The sequence below is a fragment of the Motacilla alba genome, chromosome 28, assembly GCF_015832195.1.
Source record: "Motacilla alba alba isolate MOTALB_02 chromosome 28, Motacilla_alba_V1.0_pri, whole genome shotgun sequence".
Classification (NCBI taxonomy): Eukaryota; Metazoa; Chordata; class Aves; order Passeriformes; family Motacillidae; genus Motacilla; species Motacilla alba.
In genome coordinates, this window is record NC_052043.1 from 1,577,492 (window position 1) to 1,598,319 (window position 20,828).

At 41.3% G+C, this 20,828-nt stretch overlaps 1 protein-coding gene across 5 annotated transcripts in view; it reads right to left on the bottom strand.

Annotated features, from left to right (window-relative positions):
* EPS15L1 (epidermal growth factor receptor pathway substrate 15 like 1) overlaps positions 1–20,828 on the bottom strand; it is a 44,717-nt gene that overhangs the window by 2,351 nt on the left and 21,538 nt on the right. For 4 of the 5 annotated variants that reach the window (XM_038163583.1, XM_038163582.1, XM_038163581.1 and 1 more), the window contains 2 exons: positions 19,267–19,399; positions 3,951–4,156 (listed from right to left, as the gene is read on the bottom strand). In XM_038163583.1, coding sequence (XP_038019511.1) covers positions 3,951–4,156; positions 19,267–19,399 — 339 coding nt within the window. The remainder of the gene's footprint in view (positions 1–3,950; positions 4,157–19,266; positions 19,400–20,828) is intronic. The other variant, XM_038163584.1, reaches the window with a different exon arrangement.

Below are 20,828 nucleotides of genomic sequence, written 5' to 3' on the forward strand. Positions count from 1 at the left end.
TGTTTGTTTTTGTTTTTGTTTTTTCTGTGTGTGTGTGCAGGAAAACATATCATTTGAGGGGTTTTTGAGGAGAAAAATTTCAGCTGGATGTCTGCTGCAAAAATTCCTTGTGGCCCAGGGACACTGAGCAGAGCCTGCTGCAGCTACACCTGCCTAGACCAACCTGAAATATTGCACTGAGTGAAATTAAAATGCAAGCTGCAGTGCTAAACCCTGCCCAGCTGCACAAACACCGTGATGTCCCACCCCAGCCTCCTCCTCCACTCTGCAGTGTAGCTGTGATTTCTATTTTTTTAGTGCATTTTGAAATAAATCCGCCTATTTGAATGTCTTTTAACCCAAGCCCAATTCCCATTTAATCATAATTTAATCCTGCCTCTGGATGCCCATCATTCCTCTTTTATTTTTTTTTCCTCCCAGTATGACTTTAGAGTTGATTTGATGCAAAAACCCCACTTTTCTTCATGCAATATCTCTGCTTTCATTGCTAAAAAAAAAATTTAGGGGAGAATCTTTGCATTAGATGTTACTGAAAAACAACAGAAGTGCCACACCTTTTGAGATTTTAATCTTAAAATGGAGAGATCCTACTACACTCCCCATTTAAATAACGTCAGCTGATAAGTGAGATTGAAAAGCTCATTCATATTTTAAACAGATTCATTATTTTTTCAAGGTAAAGACAGATACAAATGGAAGCAGGAATTCCCTGCTTTAGTCCAGGAATTTAGGCAGAAAAGGAATGGTTACTATTTTCAGGAATGTAAGACACTTTGGTCAAAGTATCTGGGACATTTTTTTAATGCTGAGAAACCAGGCTTACTTCTATGGCTTCCAAACTTTATGAGAGTCCCAATTATAATTTGTTTATGGGACACAAGTTATATTTTTGCAGGTAAAAGTGCCAAGTGGGGGAAAAAAAAAGGAAAAATAGGCAAGTGATTCATTGGAAACAAATCTGGAGGCGCCTCATTACAAGTGGCTGGCACAAAGTACAATTTTCAGGAGATAACTCTCCCCATTGAGTAGTGAAATAAATACAGAACAGCTCATTAATGCCACAGATTGTCTATAAAAAGGTAATTTACAGGTCATTTAATGCAGTAACAGTTTTTTGCACGTGTCCAGGTTTCATCAAGCCTATAAATGTGTGTCACATGTCATTGCATTGAAGCCTCCTCTCCTTTTCTTTTCTTTTTCAGCAGTACAGTCAGAGCCCAGGCATGGATGAAAGCAGCAGGACTGAAGGAATCACAAAAAGCTCCAGTGATTTGTGTGTACTGAATTTCCAGCCTGTACTGAGACAAAAAGCTTAGTGCTAAGTGTTGTTTCTTGGCCAAAAAAAAAAAAAAGCTTTTCTTGTTGTTCTGTAAACTGCAGCTGGAACCCAGAAATACCTGAAATCTGAGCTACCAAAAGATTGTTTTGTTCCAATGAATCATATGTAATGACAGCAACAAAGTTAAGGATGCAATGAAAACATACATGAACTCTGGGTGCATGAATTTGCCAGCGTGTCCAAAAAGCACCAGACATTTTCCTACTAAAATATAATGAAGGTTCTCATGTTCTGTCTTGGAACAGTCAAGGATTTCAATTAAAAATCAGGTTGTTTGATTATTCAGCTCTACATGATTCTGCTCTCAGAGTCCATGGATTCAAAGCAGGTGCCAAAAACCTTCTGGAAGTAAAAACCAGATATTTTCCTACTAAAATATAATGAAATTTCTCATGTTCTGTCTTGGAACAGTCAAGGATTTCAATTAAAAATCAGGTTGTTTGATTATTCAGCTCTACATGATTCTGTTCTCAGAGTCCATGGATTCAAAGCAGATGCCAAAAACCTTCTGGAAGTAAAAAAACAGATATTTTCCTACTAAAATATAATGAAATTTCTCATGTTCTGTCTTGGAACAGTCAAGGATTTCAATTAAAAATCAGGTTGTTTGATTATTCAGCTCTACATGATTCTGCTCTCAGAGTCCATGGATTCAAAGCAGATGCCAAAAACCTTCTGTAAGTAAAAAGTGATTTTCATTTCCATTATGAGGAAAAGTTTCCCATCCCTGAGGCAAAGAGAAGCACAAATATTCTCAATCATTTTGAGGTAACTGGCACATTTAAAGCATTGTACAGAAGGATTAGAAATGGCCACGTGTAGCAGCATAATTGTGGCACAGAAAAGGAAAAAACCCCATGATCTGAGGAGAAAAGGGATCAAATCTGTCTTTTCCACCAAATTCACTCAACTTTTTTTTTTTTTTCCCCTACAGGAGGAGAAATTAATTCAGAAAACTGATTTAATTTTAATTCAGAAAACTGATTTAATTCAGAAAACCGATTAACTGATTTAACTGATTTTTTAATACTCCACAATGAAATTAATTCAGAAAACTGATTTAAAAATTTATTTCATTTGATGAAATGCCATCTGACAGGAATTATTACGTGGCTACTGCTCGTTATCTCATTTTTCCTACTCGTGCCTTATCTTCTAAAGATAACCTGAGCTGAGAACCTGATGGCACAGCAAATTCCACCCTGGAGCACCCACTAGGATTGGGATCAGGGATTTTGGTTAATCATTTGGTACAATCACTCCGAGTAAACCACGTTTTAACTTAAGAAACACAGTCTGGAAGGTAAGATGACAAGTGGGTAACAGTCATTCCATTCCATCCTTTGTCTTTGACTGCAGGAAGAAATTAGATGGTGTTGAAGAAACTTCAGATAAAGCAGGTTTTGTGTCTTATTTTTATTAAGAATGTCACCAGTTCGTATACAATCAGAATTGAACTGTGCAAATCCAACTAGCTGTGGTCAAACATACAACAAACCTTGAACTTGGACGTTTCAAAAGTGATAAATTAAAGCCCCTGAGGCCAACTAAAGCCTGCACAGATGACCTCAGCTAACAATACCAAATAGAAAAGTGATACACATTTAATATTAAATAATAACTAGGAAAAAAAAAAATTTAAAAGAAACAACCTGAAAGATTCAGCTTAAATATCTCCCCTTGCTGAACACCGACCTGGGTCCAGCAGAGTTAAGGAACAGAATAAGTTCAGTTTTACTGCGTGGCAACAGGAGAAAACAAAAACATGTGAAAGGAGGAAGAAGCCTGAGGCTGTGGATGGAACAGATTCTATCCACTCATGGAAGCAGTGAGAACCACACCACCATTGCCTCTACAAAGGTTCCCAATCCCAGCACTAAAACCAAAGCCAGGCTTTGGAAACCCCGGTGTTTTTAACTGGATGGGGACCTGGCTTTGTTTTCAAACCTTCTGGCACTGTCTTCTGGAGTGCAGCGTGGACCTTTCTATCTCAGTTCTACAAAAACACTTTGTTTTCTCTGTATTTTCTACAACATCAGTAACAGGAACAGAATTCAACAGCTAAATTCTCAATTTCTGTCTCAATTTCTGTGTCTCTGTGTGACCACATTCCATCATTTACAGCAAATGTCAGAATTTTCTCCACAAACAGTCACAAGTGCTTATTAGAAACTTTCTCTTCAAGGATTTGCTTCTCAGGATATGGTGAAATTGCAAGAGGAATGCTCAGTAGCAATTGGTTTTGAGTCTTTACATCGTTGGCTCCCAAATATCCATTCACAAAATAGCCTCCATGCAACAAAAACAACACACAGATTCTGCTACAAAGAATTTGAGAGTAAAGGCACACTGTACTAAAAGAATTTAAATGCAAGTAAACCCTTGAAAATTTAGTAGGAAAACTTCTTTTTTTTGTTGTTGTTTTTTTATTGAAATAACGCCTTTTTATTACAGAAATATTAATACAAAAAAAAAACAATGAGGACAGCATGAAGGTACTGAGAGACAGAAGCCAGGGAACAGTAGGTTTGCAGGTAAGACAAAAACCCAACAGAGATTGCTGCAAGCAGAGCAGAAAGTGGTTTGCTCAGAGACAAGGAACTTAACTTACAGAGCTGAAGTCTGCAAACCCCAAGGAAGAGTCTTTAGAAGTTTTACTTGAAGAGGAGGGAGCAAATGGATCTTTTCCACTAAATGGGTCCCCAAACCCCTTTTTACTTTGAAACAGGTCACTGCTGTCAGCCCCAAATGGCTGGAATGGATCATGGGGCTTGGGAAAATCTGCAGACCCAAGGTGGCTTACAGGAGTACTTTTACCTGGAAAGTTTAGGAAAAAAAAACAAGAAAACAAAAACAAAAGGAGAAAAAGAGAAGTTACTTACCATGGACAATGCAAAGCCCTGAAATAGGAAACTGAACTGATACACTTAAGCATGATCCATCCTTCCTGGGCTGGGTGAAAATTTAACCCAGTATAATGGTATTCATTTCTCAGTGCCAATCATCTCAAACTGTTGTTTTATTTAAGTGGATTTATCTATTTATACATACCAAAATATTAACACCATCAAGATTTTAAATGACGAAACCCATTACAAAGACATTTGGTCAGGAAAAAAATTGACAAGCATGACTTTGATTTTCCACAACTAGAGATATTTCGAGTTTAAGCTTGATATGATACAGAAGTTGAAATAAAAAACCATGTATCACTGAAGATAAGTCACATTAAATAGGATTAAAGAGTAACTTAGCTGTCACTTTACAGAACGCCTGCATTCTGCTCTTTTTTCCTGGCACTGGTTCATCCTTCTACCACCACAGACACAAAGGAAAGGAGGCCCGTTGAGAAATCACCTCTCTCTGGGGTGTTTGCTCCACAACCCACCTTTTGTAGGTGACTGTTCTTATATTCCACCCCAACCACAAATGACACCACAGGAATTATTGTGTACGCTCATAAATATTACGTGTATACTTAATTTGTTGTCATTAAAGCATCAAGGGTTGATTTTTAATTCCCCTTGCCCAAAGACTATTTTGTGAGGTCAAGTAACTAAACAGACAAATATATTACTGCCACCCCCTGCCCCACCTGAACAAAAAAAAGAGATTGCTCCTGAGAAGTATTTGTCCAGCTTCCAGGGAAAATATTCCTTGGGTGAACATTCTTGATTGCAATATGTACTTGATAAAGGAAAATCTAGAAACATTCTTGAAATAAACCAATACTTACAACTTTCTGCATAATGAACTGAATTTCATACATTATTTGTGGCAAGAGAGCTGCTTTAAAATATCCAATTATTTGAACTATAATTTAATAGGAATCTTATTGCTCATCCCCATTATGATATAGGCACTAGGAAAGCACAGAGAAATGGAATCAAACCCCAAATTTCAGAGTGTTCTTGGCACATCTAAGTCATAGCCTGGGAGCTTTTCAGAAAGTACTTTGGTACGTGCTCATGAACTTCAGAGCATATGCCCAGGTGTGTGGAAATACTTTTATCAAAGGGAAATAAAGATCAACAAACTTGCACTGAACAAATGACCTATCCAGCAGCTTCCAGTGAATCCCAGCTCAGGCTCGCCTGCCCCAGGGCCAGCAGAAGCCATCCTCCCTTGTACTCAGCTGGCCTCGATCCCCCAAAGTCAGAGGCACGTGTGGACAGGGAGCTGAAGGAATTGGGTGTCCAGGGAAATGAGGAATCAGGTTTGCATGGAGCTGAGGAATCAGGCTTACATGGAACTGAAGGAATCAGGCTTACATGGAACTGAAGGAATCAGGCTTACATGGAGCTAAGGGAATCAGGTTTGCATGGAGCTGAGGAATCAGGCTTACATGGAGCTGAGGAATCAGGTTTGCATGGAGCTGAGGGAATTGGGTATCCAGGGAGCTGAGGGAATCAGATTTACATGGAGCTGAGGAATCAGGTTTACATGGAACTGAGGAAATCAGGTTTACATGGAGCTGAGGGAATTGGATATCCAGGGAACTGAGGGAGTCAGGTTTACATGGAGCTGAGGAATCAGGTTTACATAGAACTGAGGGAATTGGATATCCAGGGAAATGAGGAATCAGGTTTGCATGGAGCTGAGGAATCAGGTTTACATGGAGCTAAGGGAATCAGGTTTACATGGAGCTGAGGAATCAGGTTTACATGGAGCTGAGGGAATCAGGTTTACATGGAGCTGAGGAATCAGGTTTACATGGAGCTGAGGGAATTGGGTATCCAGGGAAATGAGGAATCAGGTTTACATGGAGCTAAGAGAATCAGGTTTACATGGAGCTGAGGAATCAGGTTTGCATGGAGCTGAGGAATCAGGTTTACATGGAGCTGAGGGAATTGGGTATCCAGGGAAATGAGGAATCAGGTTTACATGGAGCTGAGGAATCAGGTTTACATGGAGCTGAGGGAATTGGGTATCCAGGGAAATGAGGAATCAGGTTTACATGGAGCTGAGGAATCAGGTTTACTTGGAGCTGAGGGAATCAGGTTTACTTGGAGCTGAGAAATCACAGACTCTCATTAGTGCAGTGCCAACGTCAGACTCAGGTGCAATACTGGCACCACTGGCAGGCATTGAGCTGCACACAAAGTGGGGAGCAAGCAAGGCCCCAGCTGAACAAGCAGACAGAGACATGGAACACAAGGCACGTGCAGTAGAAGACAGAATTGATTTTTTCAGTCCTGACAATGTTTGAGAGGAACTTGATCATAGTCCTGCAAGTCTTCCATCAGGAAAAAGGTGAATGGATTTAGACTGGACCAAAAGAGATTCACATCAGAAAATCCACAACATTTTTAAAACTTAAGGATACTCTAAACTGCCCAGGGAACTTATAACATTCATAGAATCAGAGAACATCCTGAGTTGGAAGAGACCCTCAGGGATCATCCAGTCCAAGCCCTGGCCCTGCACAGCCACAACAACCCCACCCTGTGCCTGAGAGTGTTCTCCAAATGCTCCTTGAGCCCTGGCAGCCTTGGGGCCGTGACCATTGCCCTGGGAAACATTCTATCAACACATCCACGAGGCTTGAGAAAGTTTCTAGAAATAACACAGGTTCGGCTGCCTTGCAGCTGGAAGATAAAGGAGATCTCTTAAAGCTCACCCCAGCACCATTTTCCAAGGTTCAGTACATGGATAACGTGTGAGATGGATATACAGGATATACATGGATATACATGGATATACATGGATATACAGATCCCCACAGCAGCAGTGACCCGTGTGACTCCTAAAGAGAGGCAGATCAGGCCAGTGCTTTGTCCTTCATGGAAGGAAGTGACAGACATACAGGAAATTCTTCTCCTCACAAGCACAGACCTTCCTTCACCCCTCCTGCCCTTCCACAGGGCACCTCTGGAATGGAGTGTTGCACTTCCATCCTGCCCACCCTGGTGGCCTCCAGATCTCAGCACTGCCACAGCCATCCCACGCCAGGGGGACACGCAAGCCTGGCAAGGGATGAGCAACTCAGCCTTTTGTCATGCTCCACAGGAAAAGAGCAACTCATTGTAGCTTGTTTTAAATGAGAGTCACAGAATTCCAGAATGGCTTGGGTTGGAAGGTACCTTAAAGCTCATCCAGTTTTAACATGGCAGGGACACCTTCTACTAGACTGGGTTGCTCCAAGCTCCTTCCAAACTGGCCTTGGAGAATTACAAGGAGAATTAAAGTATCTGCATTTCCAACTTCTGGTCAAGGCAAAACAAGAGCCCTCTAGGTTATTTCCCCCTTCTCTACTGCCAGTCACCAGCAAGGAAATTCCCCCTCGTACCTCACCCTGTATTGCCCAAAACCAATTTGGATTGATGGAGGTAAAACTGACCCATTTTAAGCTGCTTTTTTCTTAGGTTAAATCTTCTGCTAGCAAAACCACTTTGTGGAATTGGTGACTGTTAACACAAACGCTGGGTTGGCAACGTATTTGTTCAGCAAGACTGGTTTTTCTGGGTGGCCTGCTTAAGGTTTTTGCACAAAGCCCTGGGTGGTTTTGAACCTGCACAGAGCATCAGGGCTTCTCGTGCTTCATCTTCACAAAAGATCACAAAGAATCACTTTGTTCTAGAGGAAATGTCACCATATAATGAGAGTTACTGCTAATGATATTGAAAGCTTTCATTTTACCCACCGAGTGCCATTTTCTGCAGAATTTTAATTGTTAAAGAATAGAATAGGGTGGTAATTTTTAGTGAGAGGGAAACCCTTCTGCAATCAGGTTTATTTTTGCAGAGCAATTTTAAGGGCAGCAGGCTATTCTGAACACATCAACCACAAGGCTGATGATCCACGAGGACCATCAAGTCCAACTCCAAGTCCAAATCTCTCTTTTAGTGCCCTTTCTACGCTGTTCACAGTTTGCATTACCCTGCCACACTCTGCAAACGTGGTTTTGAAGCCTGGCAGAAGTTTGTTTGGTTCGGTTAGATGTTCCAATTTACCCATTTATTAGCCACAAATTAGTAAGAACAACACCAGCATTATCTTTCTGATGTTTTTGCTGACTGACAGCAAGTGTTAAGTCTCCTATCAAAACTCCACAAAGATTTTTGTTTAGTGTGTCAAGAATGTGGGTATGGGCTTTCCACAACATAAAGCAAAAATACCCAAACCACAGTAAAAGGTTACCAGCTGTACTGATGGACACTGGTAAAAATGCAATAAATACTGTGAAATACAGTCATTACTGAGATGGCATGAATCTTCATCTGCTGGAAAATGTTGTATTTTTACATGACTCCGCTCATCCTTCTGAGGCATGGCAGGCAAACAGTTGTAACCCTTATTTGATTTTTCTGCTAATAGGTTCAGGGGAAAAAAGTTCAGAAAAAAGCAAAACAGGCCCTATTCTGAAACCACAGCAGTTTCAGCAGTTACCCAAGTGGTGCACCCAAACCACACCGAGGACTCACTTCAGCAAAAAGAGATGATGAACAAAATGGTTTACCACAGCAAGTGCTGTTACTTAGAGTGAACTCCACCCATACAAAGGGCTTATCTAATTTCATACCCCACAGCAAACTTGATTTTGGAGGGCTGAGATCTGTATTTCAAAGCAAATATAACCTCACTGGTAGGATGCAAACACAAAATTTGTCTTATTGAATTACAAGATATTGACAATGAAGTGAAATACTTAGAACTGTCTCAATATTCTATGTTTCAATGCTGGGCCTGACTCCCTGCTTAGAAGAGGATCTTGCTAAATGATGAGAAGCAGCATTTTCCCTGGCTTTGAAGCCTAGATGGATCGTGCTCATGCTCAGGAGAGAGTGGAAATGACACGACTTTAAACTTTCACTAAACAAGGGCTCATTTCCAGGATACTTTCTAAACTGAAAAATAGCCTTTAAGAAGTCAGAGTTGTGTTGCAGAGGATAAGGAGTGATAAGGTAAGTCCACACCTGGGATTATACCTGAGCATATAATCCCAGGACTTCCATCTCTCCTGTTTTTTCACATGGCAGAAGAAGCCCCAGCTGCCTCCCAGCACATCTTTCTCTTGAGAGTTCACCAGATTTACATCTCATTCCCAACTAACTCAGCATGTTTTCCACCATCCTGTTAAGATTATCCAGCTCCTCCAGGGATGCAGAGTAAAATCTTCACGAACTGAACTCACAGAAAAAATGATTGCTAATTTCAAACTTTGCCCGAAGGTTAGTTACATTAAACCAAATTTTCTGCAGAATACTTGGAGGCCTTTATCTTAACAGGTATTGCAAACTCAACTATTTGATAATGTTCTTTGCAAAAAAAAATCACAACATGTTTTCTGCAGCAGAAGGGAAAAGTTTTCCCTCGCAAAACCCCCTCAGAACTGTTTTGGCTTAAAATTTGCAAAGTTTGCACCTCGAGTTCACCGAAAGCTTCTGCTTAAGAGAAACATTCTGACAATCTCCAAACTTCTTGCAAGGTGAGAAATCGTTACATGCTCAGCCCAACAACCCGCTCTGAAACAGCTTCTGGACAAGCTCTTTGAACCATCACTACTGAAATAGCTTGACTCTGAGAGGGCAGCACAAACAAGAGAATCAAAGCGTGAATGGAATTTTTAGCTTGTGGCCAGGCAGGTGCTCCACCCATGAGTCATTTATCCTACACAACAAGGGATGCCTGTGCTCTCTAATGCAACTGTCAGGTCTTCTACAAGGCATGAAAAACAAAAAAGCTTTTCCTGTCAGTCACAACTTCGAGGCCCATTTTCTCACTCTTGGCCAGAGATAAGGGGAAAAAATAAAGGTAAACAGGCACCGGGGTACTTGTGAATAACTCTGGGTGCTGAAAAAGTTCTAAGGAAACAGGTGTGTGGCATCATGCACAAATAAACACCCCAGCACTCCTGTCACCTCACAACGAGTGAAGAACAGAACTCTATACACCCTGCTCTAGATCAAATGACTGACACCCACAACTTCAATAAATCCAAATAATTTAGAGTTAAATCTAAATTAAATCAAGGGAATTCTATTCTATTATTTTTTTTCTGATTAACACAATCCTTTCTTTTGTTCCTAACTCCTAATTGCATCCATTATACCTAACATGGCTTCTTTCTTTTAAAATTTATCTGACTAAATACACAGAGAAAATTTCTACATGGGAACACCGTACATGGTGCAAGTTAAAAACAAAAAAAAAGTCCACAAAAAACATGATGTGTTTTAACACTAAGTACTCACAACATCAAGACATCATTTTCTTTCAAGAACTGAACTCAGTAAATGCACAAGACAAAGCATTCAGACTTTGGCCTGCATTTATAAGGAAGATCCTGAACAAATTGTAAAGTCTGAATTTTTATCTAGTTGAGACAATGAAGACACATCTTAGGCAAACAAATGACTAAAAACCATCTGGATGTCCAACTCAAAAAGCAGCAAAGATCTAAACCTTCTTTACCTCACTGAAAGTGTCAGCACAAGGTCAGTGTGCACTGCCAGTGCTCTTGGGCTGCCTTAAAGATGAGAAAGAAGTCTAAAATTGCAAAAACAGCCAAACCATAAAATGCTTTAAATTTAGAGAAGTGACACATACAAAAAAGAACTATATTTATCGTTGGCATGAAGGAGGAGGAAGCATCAAACACAAAGGAAGGGAGCAGCAGAAGCTGCACAAACACTGCCCTGAGCTGGGCCAGCAGCTGCTTACACACAGGAGGAGCAAGAGGGGGTACAAAAGACACCCCCAAAGAGTGAATCTAAAACTTTCACTTGGACAATTCAGGTCCAGGGAAACCTGGAACACGTCTGCATGCGTGTGATTATCTGGGTAGCTGATCACTAAAGCTTTGAGGTCAGAGTGCCATCAGAACAGCTCTTTTAGACCCCTCCATAACCGTGTGCACTTGAGTGGGCAAATCCAGCTGCAATTTCCCTTGCAAGCTCCCTGCACCACAGGAACAGAACAAAAAGATGTTCTGCTGGTAATTTTTCTTGCATTTCCAGCTTCTCCGAGGCTGACAACAACCTTCTGCAACCACACTTCAAAGGACAGGCAGGGGATGGCCACCCCAAATTAGGGAATTAGCGTTTCTGTAGCATTACAACATCCAGCACAGCTGTAAGTTTGCAGATTGGTTCAATAAAGACAATATTAAGATCCTGTTCAGACCTTAACCTCCTGACCCCTTTTCATTTTTCTAAGCTACCAACATGTTCAGATATCATTTATCAGCCAACTGGCAAGATGAAAAAGCAGGAGTTTATCAGCCAGATTTTGCCTGAATCAGCCTTTTCTGTCTTTCTTGGTAGGACAGCAAAATACATCCAGCAGTCTTGAAATTAGTGATTTGGTGAAATACTGAACCCTGACACCTTGACTGATTAAATTTATGACCAGTAACATCATTACTACTGTTTTGTAATGATTTCTAGTCACTCACTCAGCAAACCTTTGTGTTTGCACTGAGGTTTGGAGCTCCACAGAGCCAGGCCTCTCTGAGGGATCAGTCATGCTTCCTAACCCAAGGCAGGCTACTGTCCCCTATATTTTTTCAGTGTATTTTAACATTTCAAAACCATAACAAGTAATAAAAACGCTGTGAGAACAAAACTGAAGCCCTTAACTCAAAAAGGTTAATGCAGAGGTGTTAACCACTGACCTCTGAAAAGCCAATATTCAGTTGCCATCATAGGCCAGAGCTACAAAAAATAAATGGATCACTAAACAATGCTGAAGTTTTTTGACAAACTCCCCATGTGCAGTGTGGAAGAGTAATTGACCAATGGAATTTATTTTAACACCTGCATTTCAAACAGCAGGTAAGTAACTCAAAGAAAAACTCCATTTTTTTGAAGCACATTAGCATTTTAAAAGTTCACTATTAATATCATATTCACTTCCTCTACTATTCACTAATATACAATAACATAAATTATAACATTTACACAAGCAAAAAATTCTTTTAATGATAAAAATTCTTAAAATAATTGTGTTTATTAAATAATCATTGCGAGAAAGCAGCACACTGCAACTGAAAAGTGTATTTGCTTCCTGTGTTTTTAGGACTTTTATTCTTTCATAGTTAAAAATGTGAAAACCACTATAAGCAAGCAATAAAAAATTCAGGAAAGGTTGAAGGTTTCACACTGCTCTAGGGTGAAGGTTCTTCCACTAACATCACAGGACCCCAGAATGGTTTGAATGGGAAGGATCTCAAAGGTAAGAATGCTGCCAGCACAAGTCTTGGGAACACTGAGGGTGCCAGTTTGGAGGCTCCAGGGTGACTTCTGCATGAGAAGCCATTTTGAACCTACTGCCAGTTCTAGGGTTCTCCATGCATCCTGAAATTTGGGCACTCCATCCATCACTCCTGGAGTCAGGATTAAGGCAGAATCACATTCATCCCAACTTCTTGATGGCAAAAAATGCAGTCTCTGAGCTTCTCCAGCAACCACGTGCACCTGGACCATCACTAACTGAGCAGACTAACACAGGTTTGGAGGATGCCAACCAGCAGCTGCTGACACCAGCCATACCCTGACATTTCAGAACCATGCAGGAATACGGAGTGGTGGGTAAGGAGCATGGGTCAGCACCAGCAGCCTTAAAGGCCCTGAATTATCCCTCTGACACTTGGGTGTGTGTAATCTCTCCCATCCCTGAGGCCTACAGGAGTACTCAGTGCTAAAACCCAAGGCATCGTTGGGACGTGATTGTCTCCTACAGCTTGGCGTGCCTTGTTTGGAAGCCAGGCCACGCACAGACTCCCGTGGTGGTGCTAACTTGGTGGGGAAGGAACTCTGGTGTCTGCGAGGGCACACGAAAGGCAGATCCAGCCCCACAGAGTTCAGAGCCCGCGTCCTGTCCTCACATCTTAACGCACAGCACCACCGAGGCAGGGCACGACCCGCTGAAACAAGAGGGGTCAAGCGTTGCTCATCCTCCCCGGGTAGAGCAGCTTCCTTCAGGAGCTCAAGGGCCTGCCAAGGAGTCCAGAGCATAGAGAGTAATGTGTCAGATGCTTGTCAGTAGTGGTTAATCTCACTGGTTAACAGCGCTGCTATAACCGCAATGTGGAATGCATGGGGCTGCGCTGACAGGAAGTGGTAAGGGTGGGGCATAAGCACTAGGTCCCACGATCAAAGTACTAGAGCATTTACTTACAACCCAATCACTGACACCCACACAGCAACTTCCTGTACTTTAAAAAAAAAAAAAAAGAAAAAGAAAAAAAAAATCTGTTTCTCTCTTTCTGTAATCAACAACTTTTACCTAGAAACTAGTTAGCGGCGAACTCTGACTGATTTCAATCTGCAGCTCACAGCAGAAAACATAATTTTTAATCTGTGAGAACCTATGAGAGCCATTTTAACTGACAGGTTTCAGTCTACCAGTTCTTTCATATTTTTTTTATCCTGAATTACACCAAAGTCCCAAAAAGCTTGAGAACCTGCATAAGAAACATAAAGCAACCAGAAGTTTGGTAGTGCTGAACACCACAGGCAGTCCTCTGCCAGCAAATAAAAAGTCCTTATAAATCTACAAAACTCAGCAATGTTTTAGGGGAGTTTGAGAAAATAATGTGCAGTGGAATTAGATCCTTGTCACAGGGCATCTTTGTTTAAGAATGCTGAGATACTTTACAATTATTTGCTCTCTGTTTATCACAGCTGGTTACACGAAGCACTGGCATTTCTTTGGTGCTTTCTGAGCACTACTCAAGATATAACATCAATAAATTTACAAAATGTTCCGCCTCCTCTCCAAAGAAAGCTGCAAGCTCTCCAGCAGCACGTGGTGAACATCAAATTACTCCAGCCAAGCCCTAGGGGAGCCCTATGAAACCTACTGTCCATCAGGACCTTCACGGACATTAACACCTCACTGACGAACACACATTCCCCTGGGGATTTTCATCTCAAGAGTCTTGTCAGAAGAGCTAAAGAACTTTTTCTTGGCTGATCTTCCTCAACCTGAAGAGAATCTTAAACCATGTATGGGACAGAGATAGGGATGTTCCAAATCTTTTCATGAAGCAGTAAGCTGGAGCTTTGAGGTACATTAGTATCTAGGTTTGCTCCTTCTGGAACACCTTCCCCTTGCTATTCTCTACTGGGATTCACTGAATTATTAACCTTCCTCCAATTCTCTTTAAAGATTCTGCACTTAACCTCCAAACAGTAATACTGAATAAACACTCAATATTTTACCATAAAAACATGAGATTTCTCTTGGACCAAGCAAGGATCAGATTAGGACTCTGAAACATCGAAAAGATCTTGACAGACTGGTCAACAATAGAATAAGTAAGAAAGAAACTTATTTATGATGAACAAAACTAGCATAAAGCTGAGATTCTACCCAAGATATAAATCTAATTAAATAATCTTGTGATTGTCATACCCTCTCTTAATCTCAGTATTCAAGAAGGGAAAGATACAGATCTCAAGGGTGCCTAATCCACGCCACACAAGGGTTTTCCATCTCACAGAGAGAGCTGTGAACTGAACTATCTGCTAATACACTCAGATCACAACTGCTCCTCAATGTTCCAGCTGTGGAAAAAACCCAAACGTCAACTAAAACCAAACAAACCAACCAAAACAACCAACCATTTCCACTTTACAAGCAGAACAGATCAGGATGTGTAGGACCAGACCTGATGACCCACTGCAATCCTGCTACTGACAACCCCAGCAGCAGAGAGGCTTCTCTACACGCTGTGCAGAGACTGTGTCCAGAACCTGGATATGAGAGCAGCTCCCCTGAACCACAAACTCCTTTTAGAGGTCTTTCCAGGTACATCTGAAGGCCCTTTGCTCTGACTATCACTATATGGCAAACACAGGTTGTGTCCAAAAGGCTCCGTTTGAGGACCTGTGCTCTACAACTTCCTCATGAAGGACTTGGATGTGGGATTGGAAGGCAGACTGAAGTAAGTTTGGTGATGACACGCAGTTGGGAGGAGCTCTTGACTCCCCTGAAGGCAGAGATGTGCTACACAGAGGTCTTGACAAAGGAAAGGGCTGGGCAATCCCCAGCTTAACATGTCAAGTGCCAGATCCTGCCCCGGTGCCAGGGCAGCCCTGGATGCAGGGACAGACTGGGGAATGAGAGGCTGTGGACCTGCCATGTGGAAAGGGAGCAGGGAGTCTTTGGTTGGTGGCAAGTTGGATCTGAGTCACCAGTGTGTCCCAGCAGCCCAAAGTGTCACCATGTTCTGGAGGGCACCAGGCCTGGCAGCACCAGCCCAACAAGGGGTGGGAGTCTCCTGCTCCACTGTGGTGGCCTCATCTCCAGTGCTGGGGGCACTTTGGGCACCACGACATCAGAAGGACCCAAAGCTGTTGGAGAGTGCCCAAAGGAGGGACACGGAGCTGGGGAAGGGGCTGAGGAGCAGCTGAGGGCACTCGACTCGTTCAGCTGGAGCACAGGAGACTGATGGGAGGCTCCTCGGGGCTGCAGCTCCTCCCCAGGGCAGGCACAGGGCCAGGGGCTGAGCTCTGCTCTGGGACAGGGACAGGAGCCCAGCAAGGGCTGGGGCTGTGCCAGGGCTTGGCACGGAGCTCAGGGAAAGGTTCTTCCCCTCGAGGCTGCTGGGCACTGCCCAGGCTCCCCAGGGCAGGGGTCACAGCCTAAGGGCTGTCAGAGCTCAAGAAGTGCTTGGGCAATGCTTTCAGCCTTGCAGAGGGTGACATTGTTGGGGTATCCTGTGCAGGGCCAGCAGTTTGGCTCCATGATCCTCATGGGTCCCTTCCAACTCAGGACATGCCATGGTTTAAGTGTTTTCCTGATCCTGTGCTCAGCTGCAAGGGTTTGCTCTGTTTGCTCTTTGCTTTCATGAAGGAACGAGACTTGATGTCAAACTCCTCATTCACCTGGACAAAGCAGAGACCCGTGGGCAAACTGAGAACTGTGGCACACTCTGGTCCAGGACAATCCCTCAATGGGACATCAGACAATGTTTGCATGTCACATTGCAAAAGCTTCACATGAAGAAAAGCACCAAATCAGGGACAATCCCTGGGGGATCCCGTTTAGTTTCCACTATCAAAAGCCTGGGAAATCAGACAGCTTCCAATGCTCTGCAAAAGTATTTGTATTTTCTACTTGAGTGCAGAGGTTTGAGGAGAAGTAAAGTTTCCTTTTAGAGCTTTTTGCACCTGCCTACAAAAATGCAACAAAACCACAAAAGTGTTTTTCAATATTAACCCCCCCCAACAGAAAGAACAGTTTTACTAAAAAGAGTACGAGCATGGAACAGAAAGGCAAATTACAGGTTTGTCTGGTAATAATTAGCGTTTATTCATCCTTCAGCAAGATCTTTATCACTTACTTGTTTTTTAATTAAAGAGACCAATAGGAAAGGTAAGAAACAACGGAAGCTTCTTGTCTGTTGTGTGTTTGCTGAGGCCACTCTAACACGCGTTTCATGCCTGTATCTCTTGCTGCAATCACACTACATTACTATATAATTTCTCATGCTTTAAGTAACCACTGAAGATGTCTTAGTTGTGGAAGGAAGGGAGGAGTAGAACTGCATAAACACATGAGGCTCATTTGCTTTAAAAAAAAAAAACCCTGTTGTTTCCTCCTTAGCCTATTTTATCATAACAACATTTGCTTTTGGTAGAGCGTAGAACCTCACAAATATTTTATCTCCCTAGAAGGGGGGAAGAGACACACTTCAACCATTTTTAACCAGCTGATTAAAGGCTGAGTGCACATGTCTAAATTAAAAACATATTAATACAGCTGAATATTCCCCAAACTCCTCAATATGTGCAACAGAGGGAATGAGGATGCAGAAACCCAAAAATTCTCCTGTAGGTGAGTCAGTACTCACCTTTCCTTCTACTATTACACTGCATTTGCTAAGAGTAATCATGTTTCTAACAAGAAATAGAAAGAAACCACATATAAGAGATTACTTGGGTATATCTAGTATTTCTTGGAATTGTCCAACTTTACATAGGCCCTGTTAACTCTAAAATATTTGATGTAGATTATTTTTTTTTTGAAAGATGGCCGTTTGCATTCTTTCCTTGAAAACCAAATAAAGAAAAATAACATCATTCACAATGTGAGATAAGATTCCCTTCAGCTTTTCTATTTCTCCTTTCATTCATGTCTGTCTAGATTGATATTTGTCAACGTGACATATTATGTGGGGGTTTTTTTTAATTACTGAAAACTCATTAGTAGAGTAGCAGAAAATAGTAGAAAACACACAAAGCAAGCATAGAACAAACTGCTTCAAAGGCTTTTACACAATCCTAGAGCATTTCCTGACAACTTTGCACCCATACTCACCTACAAAAAGCCTCTCATTTGTTGCTTTCAGGGTTTTAGGGTGCACCATGATCTCTTAAGTAATAAAATCACAGCAGCAGCAACAAACTAATACTGCTGCAATGGTCTGCTTGTAAGCCTGCTGTGTGAAATGGTATCTTTCATGTCTTGGATCAATTTAAGGGATAGGTAATGACATTAAGGATGCCTTGATAATAAGCAAGCACTTTTCACATTATCCAAGGAGTTTGTTCTAGAATAAGTGGTTTGCAAAACCAGCCAGATCAACAATACCTGTCACAATAAAATCACAGCAACAGCAACACACTAATCCTGCTGCAATGGTCTGCTTGTAAGCCTGCTGTGTGAAATGGTATCTTTCATGTCTTGGATGAATTTGTGGGATAGGTAATGACATTAAGGATGCCTTGGTAGTAAGCAAGCACTTTTCACATTATCCAAGGAGTTTGTTCCAGAATAAGTGGTTTGCAAAACCAGCCAGATCAACAATCCCTGTCACAAACAGGCTGCCTGCTCTGTCCCAAAATGCACCAGCAGAAAGGCAGAGAACCCACCCACTGCAGGAGACATTAGTGATGGATCTGCTCCTTTTGTACCGTGCCTCCTAACACTGTCTGTGGATATATAAATACATGATCATCAACGTGTTTAGTGCAAAGTTCTGTGCCTACCCATAAGCAGCATCTAGCTTCTGTTGTTTTTTTTTTTTTTTGAGCCAACTGAAAGTTCCTTCTTGGTATCAACTGAACTCTACCATTGTTGTTAAAAGGAGACTTGAAACTACACGGCTTCAGTTCTTTAAACAGTTTCACTGGTAGCTGAGTATCTTGAAAACAACTACAGGGAGAACAGAAATTGAAGCTCCTCTAAGAGAGATCTTGTTTTCAATTCATGAGATTTATATATAATCTCCCAGATTTCCATAAATAACGGAGGAATTGAAGCAGGAGCAAAGCCATATATACTCAGAAAATGTTTTCTGTTTAATTCACACAGTAATGTGCAAATGCAGGAATGATCCTACCTGGGCAGAGAGATCAGGACAGGTCTGTGCACCCTGATCTTGTTAGTACCCAGTGGCAGATGCCTCAGGAAGAACATCAAAACAAGATAAAGATGCAGCCATAGTCATTCTGCCTTGCTACTCAGCTACAAAGGAGCTGGATTTATATCCAGATTTATAAGCTGGATTTATATCCAGTATATAAGCAGTATTTTAGCTTTTGGGACACCCTGTTGTCTCTGTTTCTTCTGGGAATTATCTAGAGGTTTTTTAAAGAGTATTTAAACTTTTTTTTTTTGCATTCACTGTATTCTCCTGCAAATGAATTTAGATTACCATATAAAAACAAACCTCTTTAAAGATGCTATTTACTAATCTCACATGTTGCCTACTTAGAAAACACAGGGTTTTTTTCTCCTGTTTTTTCCTGCCACATAGGATTTTGTAGATCTGCAATAACACTCTCATAATCTGTTTTCCAGTTTGAAGAGTTTCAGTCTGGTTTACTGATAATTTTGTCAATTTACCAATAACTTCACATCTTCCTCCACGGTTGAAATATGAGACAGATAGCAGACTGTCAACTTGCTCTTTTATGCAGCAATACACTGTGAAATTGAAAGAAGCAGCTTTTAAAAGAAGAAAACCTCCTTACCACTGGGTGGCTTGGGTCGTGGAGGGACATTTTTCTTGGGTGGTAATGCTGGTGTGTCTGATTTGCTTTTGAAAGGGTCATCTGTGAATCCTGCCCCTCCAAAAGAGGAGGCAAAGGGGTCTGAAGCTACTGACTGCATGAGAAAAAAAGAAAAGAAAAGGCGTGTAAGCACACTGGAGAACACCTGGGGTTTCATGAAGCTGCAGGTTAAGTCAAGTCAAAGCATTAACTTCAAAACCTGAGGGCAGATGTACAGAATTGTTAAGTGGTGTAGGAGGCTAATGCCCAACGACAGAGGTGCTAAGATTCCATGAACAATCAAAGACCTTGTGCTCCTAATCACTGAAGCACTTCTAGAACTTTCAGTGCTAGCAAAAAAAAAGTTGATGAGGAAATAAAAGGAAGTAAAACTTTACTTTTTACTATTTGGCAATGAACAGTCACACCACAGCCTGACCTTCACTCTAACAAACAGAACCATGACAGAACCTGGAAAAACAGTGCAGAAAGGATAACTTCATTCCAAACTTTTCTGAAGTTACACACAGGTATTTGACTTTTTAGTCAAAACCTTAGGGAATAGCCAAAAGCACGTGTTTAAATCTTCCTATATTCAGACAGCTTTTCTAAAGGACTCTCCCACTGATTAAAGAGCACACAAGTATTATGCCATGCAAGGAAATTTATCATTGTGAAATGAAGAAAGAGGAGTTTGGTGAAAAAGGTAAAAATTGAGGTCAAACCTTTGCTAAAATTTCTGCCTCAAGCCAGCCATGTCTACTGCTAAGGGCTGTTGCCATCTAGTGGAGAGCTAAAACCCTCCTCAAAAGAGTAAAAGTTAGGGGAGGAAAAAAACCACCAAGAAATGGAATTAGTGAAAGTGAAATGCTAACCTATTTTATTTTTAACATTCACTCCACAGTGTTCAAGTGTCAGTGTAGAACTAATGTAAGGAGTTGGGCACTGAGTTAACTGAATTCCAAACTCCACCTCAGGAAAGCAGACCAAGACCTTTCCAATTATCCATTTATTTTTTCTTGTGTGCCCTGAACCTTTTCCTTCATCTGCTATTTAAAATGAACAGAAATTGCAGACTTAAAACATGGCAAAGACTGACTGACTGTTAAGAGTGAAGTAAGGTTAGGTTACATTTATTTAGCAGCAAAGCATTTTGTTAAAAGCTGAACTCAATCTTAGAGGCCTTATCCAACCTTAATGATTTTATGGTAAGCTTAGAAACAAATCAAGACACTTACTATGAAGTAACCAAGAAGCCAATTGCAGGACTTAGATGAAGGCTGGACACTGAAATATATTCATATCTGCAACAACTACCTCTTCTTACAAGTTAGAACTAGAAGTTAACTTATTTTCCTGATCTGGTAATTGAAAATATTTGTGAAAAATTTATTTATCCCTCCTGAATCTACCAGTCTTACTAAGACTTTGCCATATCTGACATGGCTGGAAAATTCTTTGCTATATAGCTGGTGAGGCTGACTGGAAGAAAATGAACAAAACCAGACTGCCAGCTAAGAAGTTACAATCATATCACACTTTTA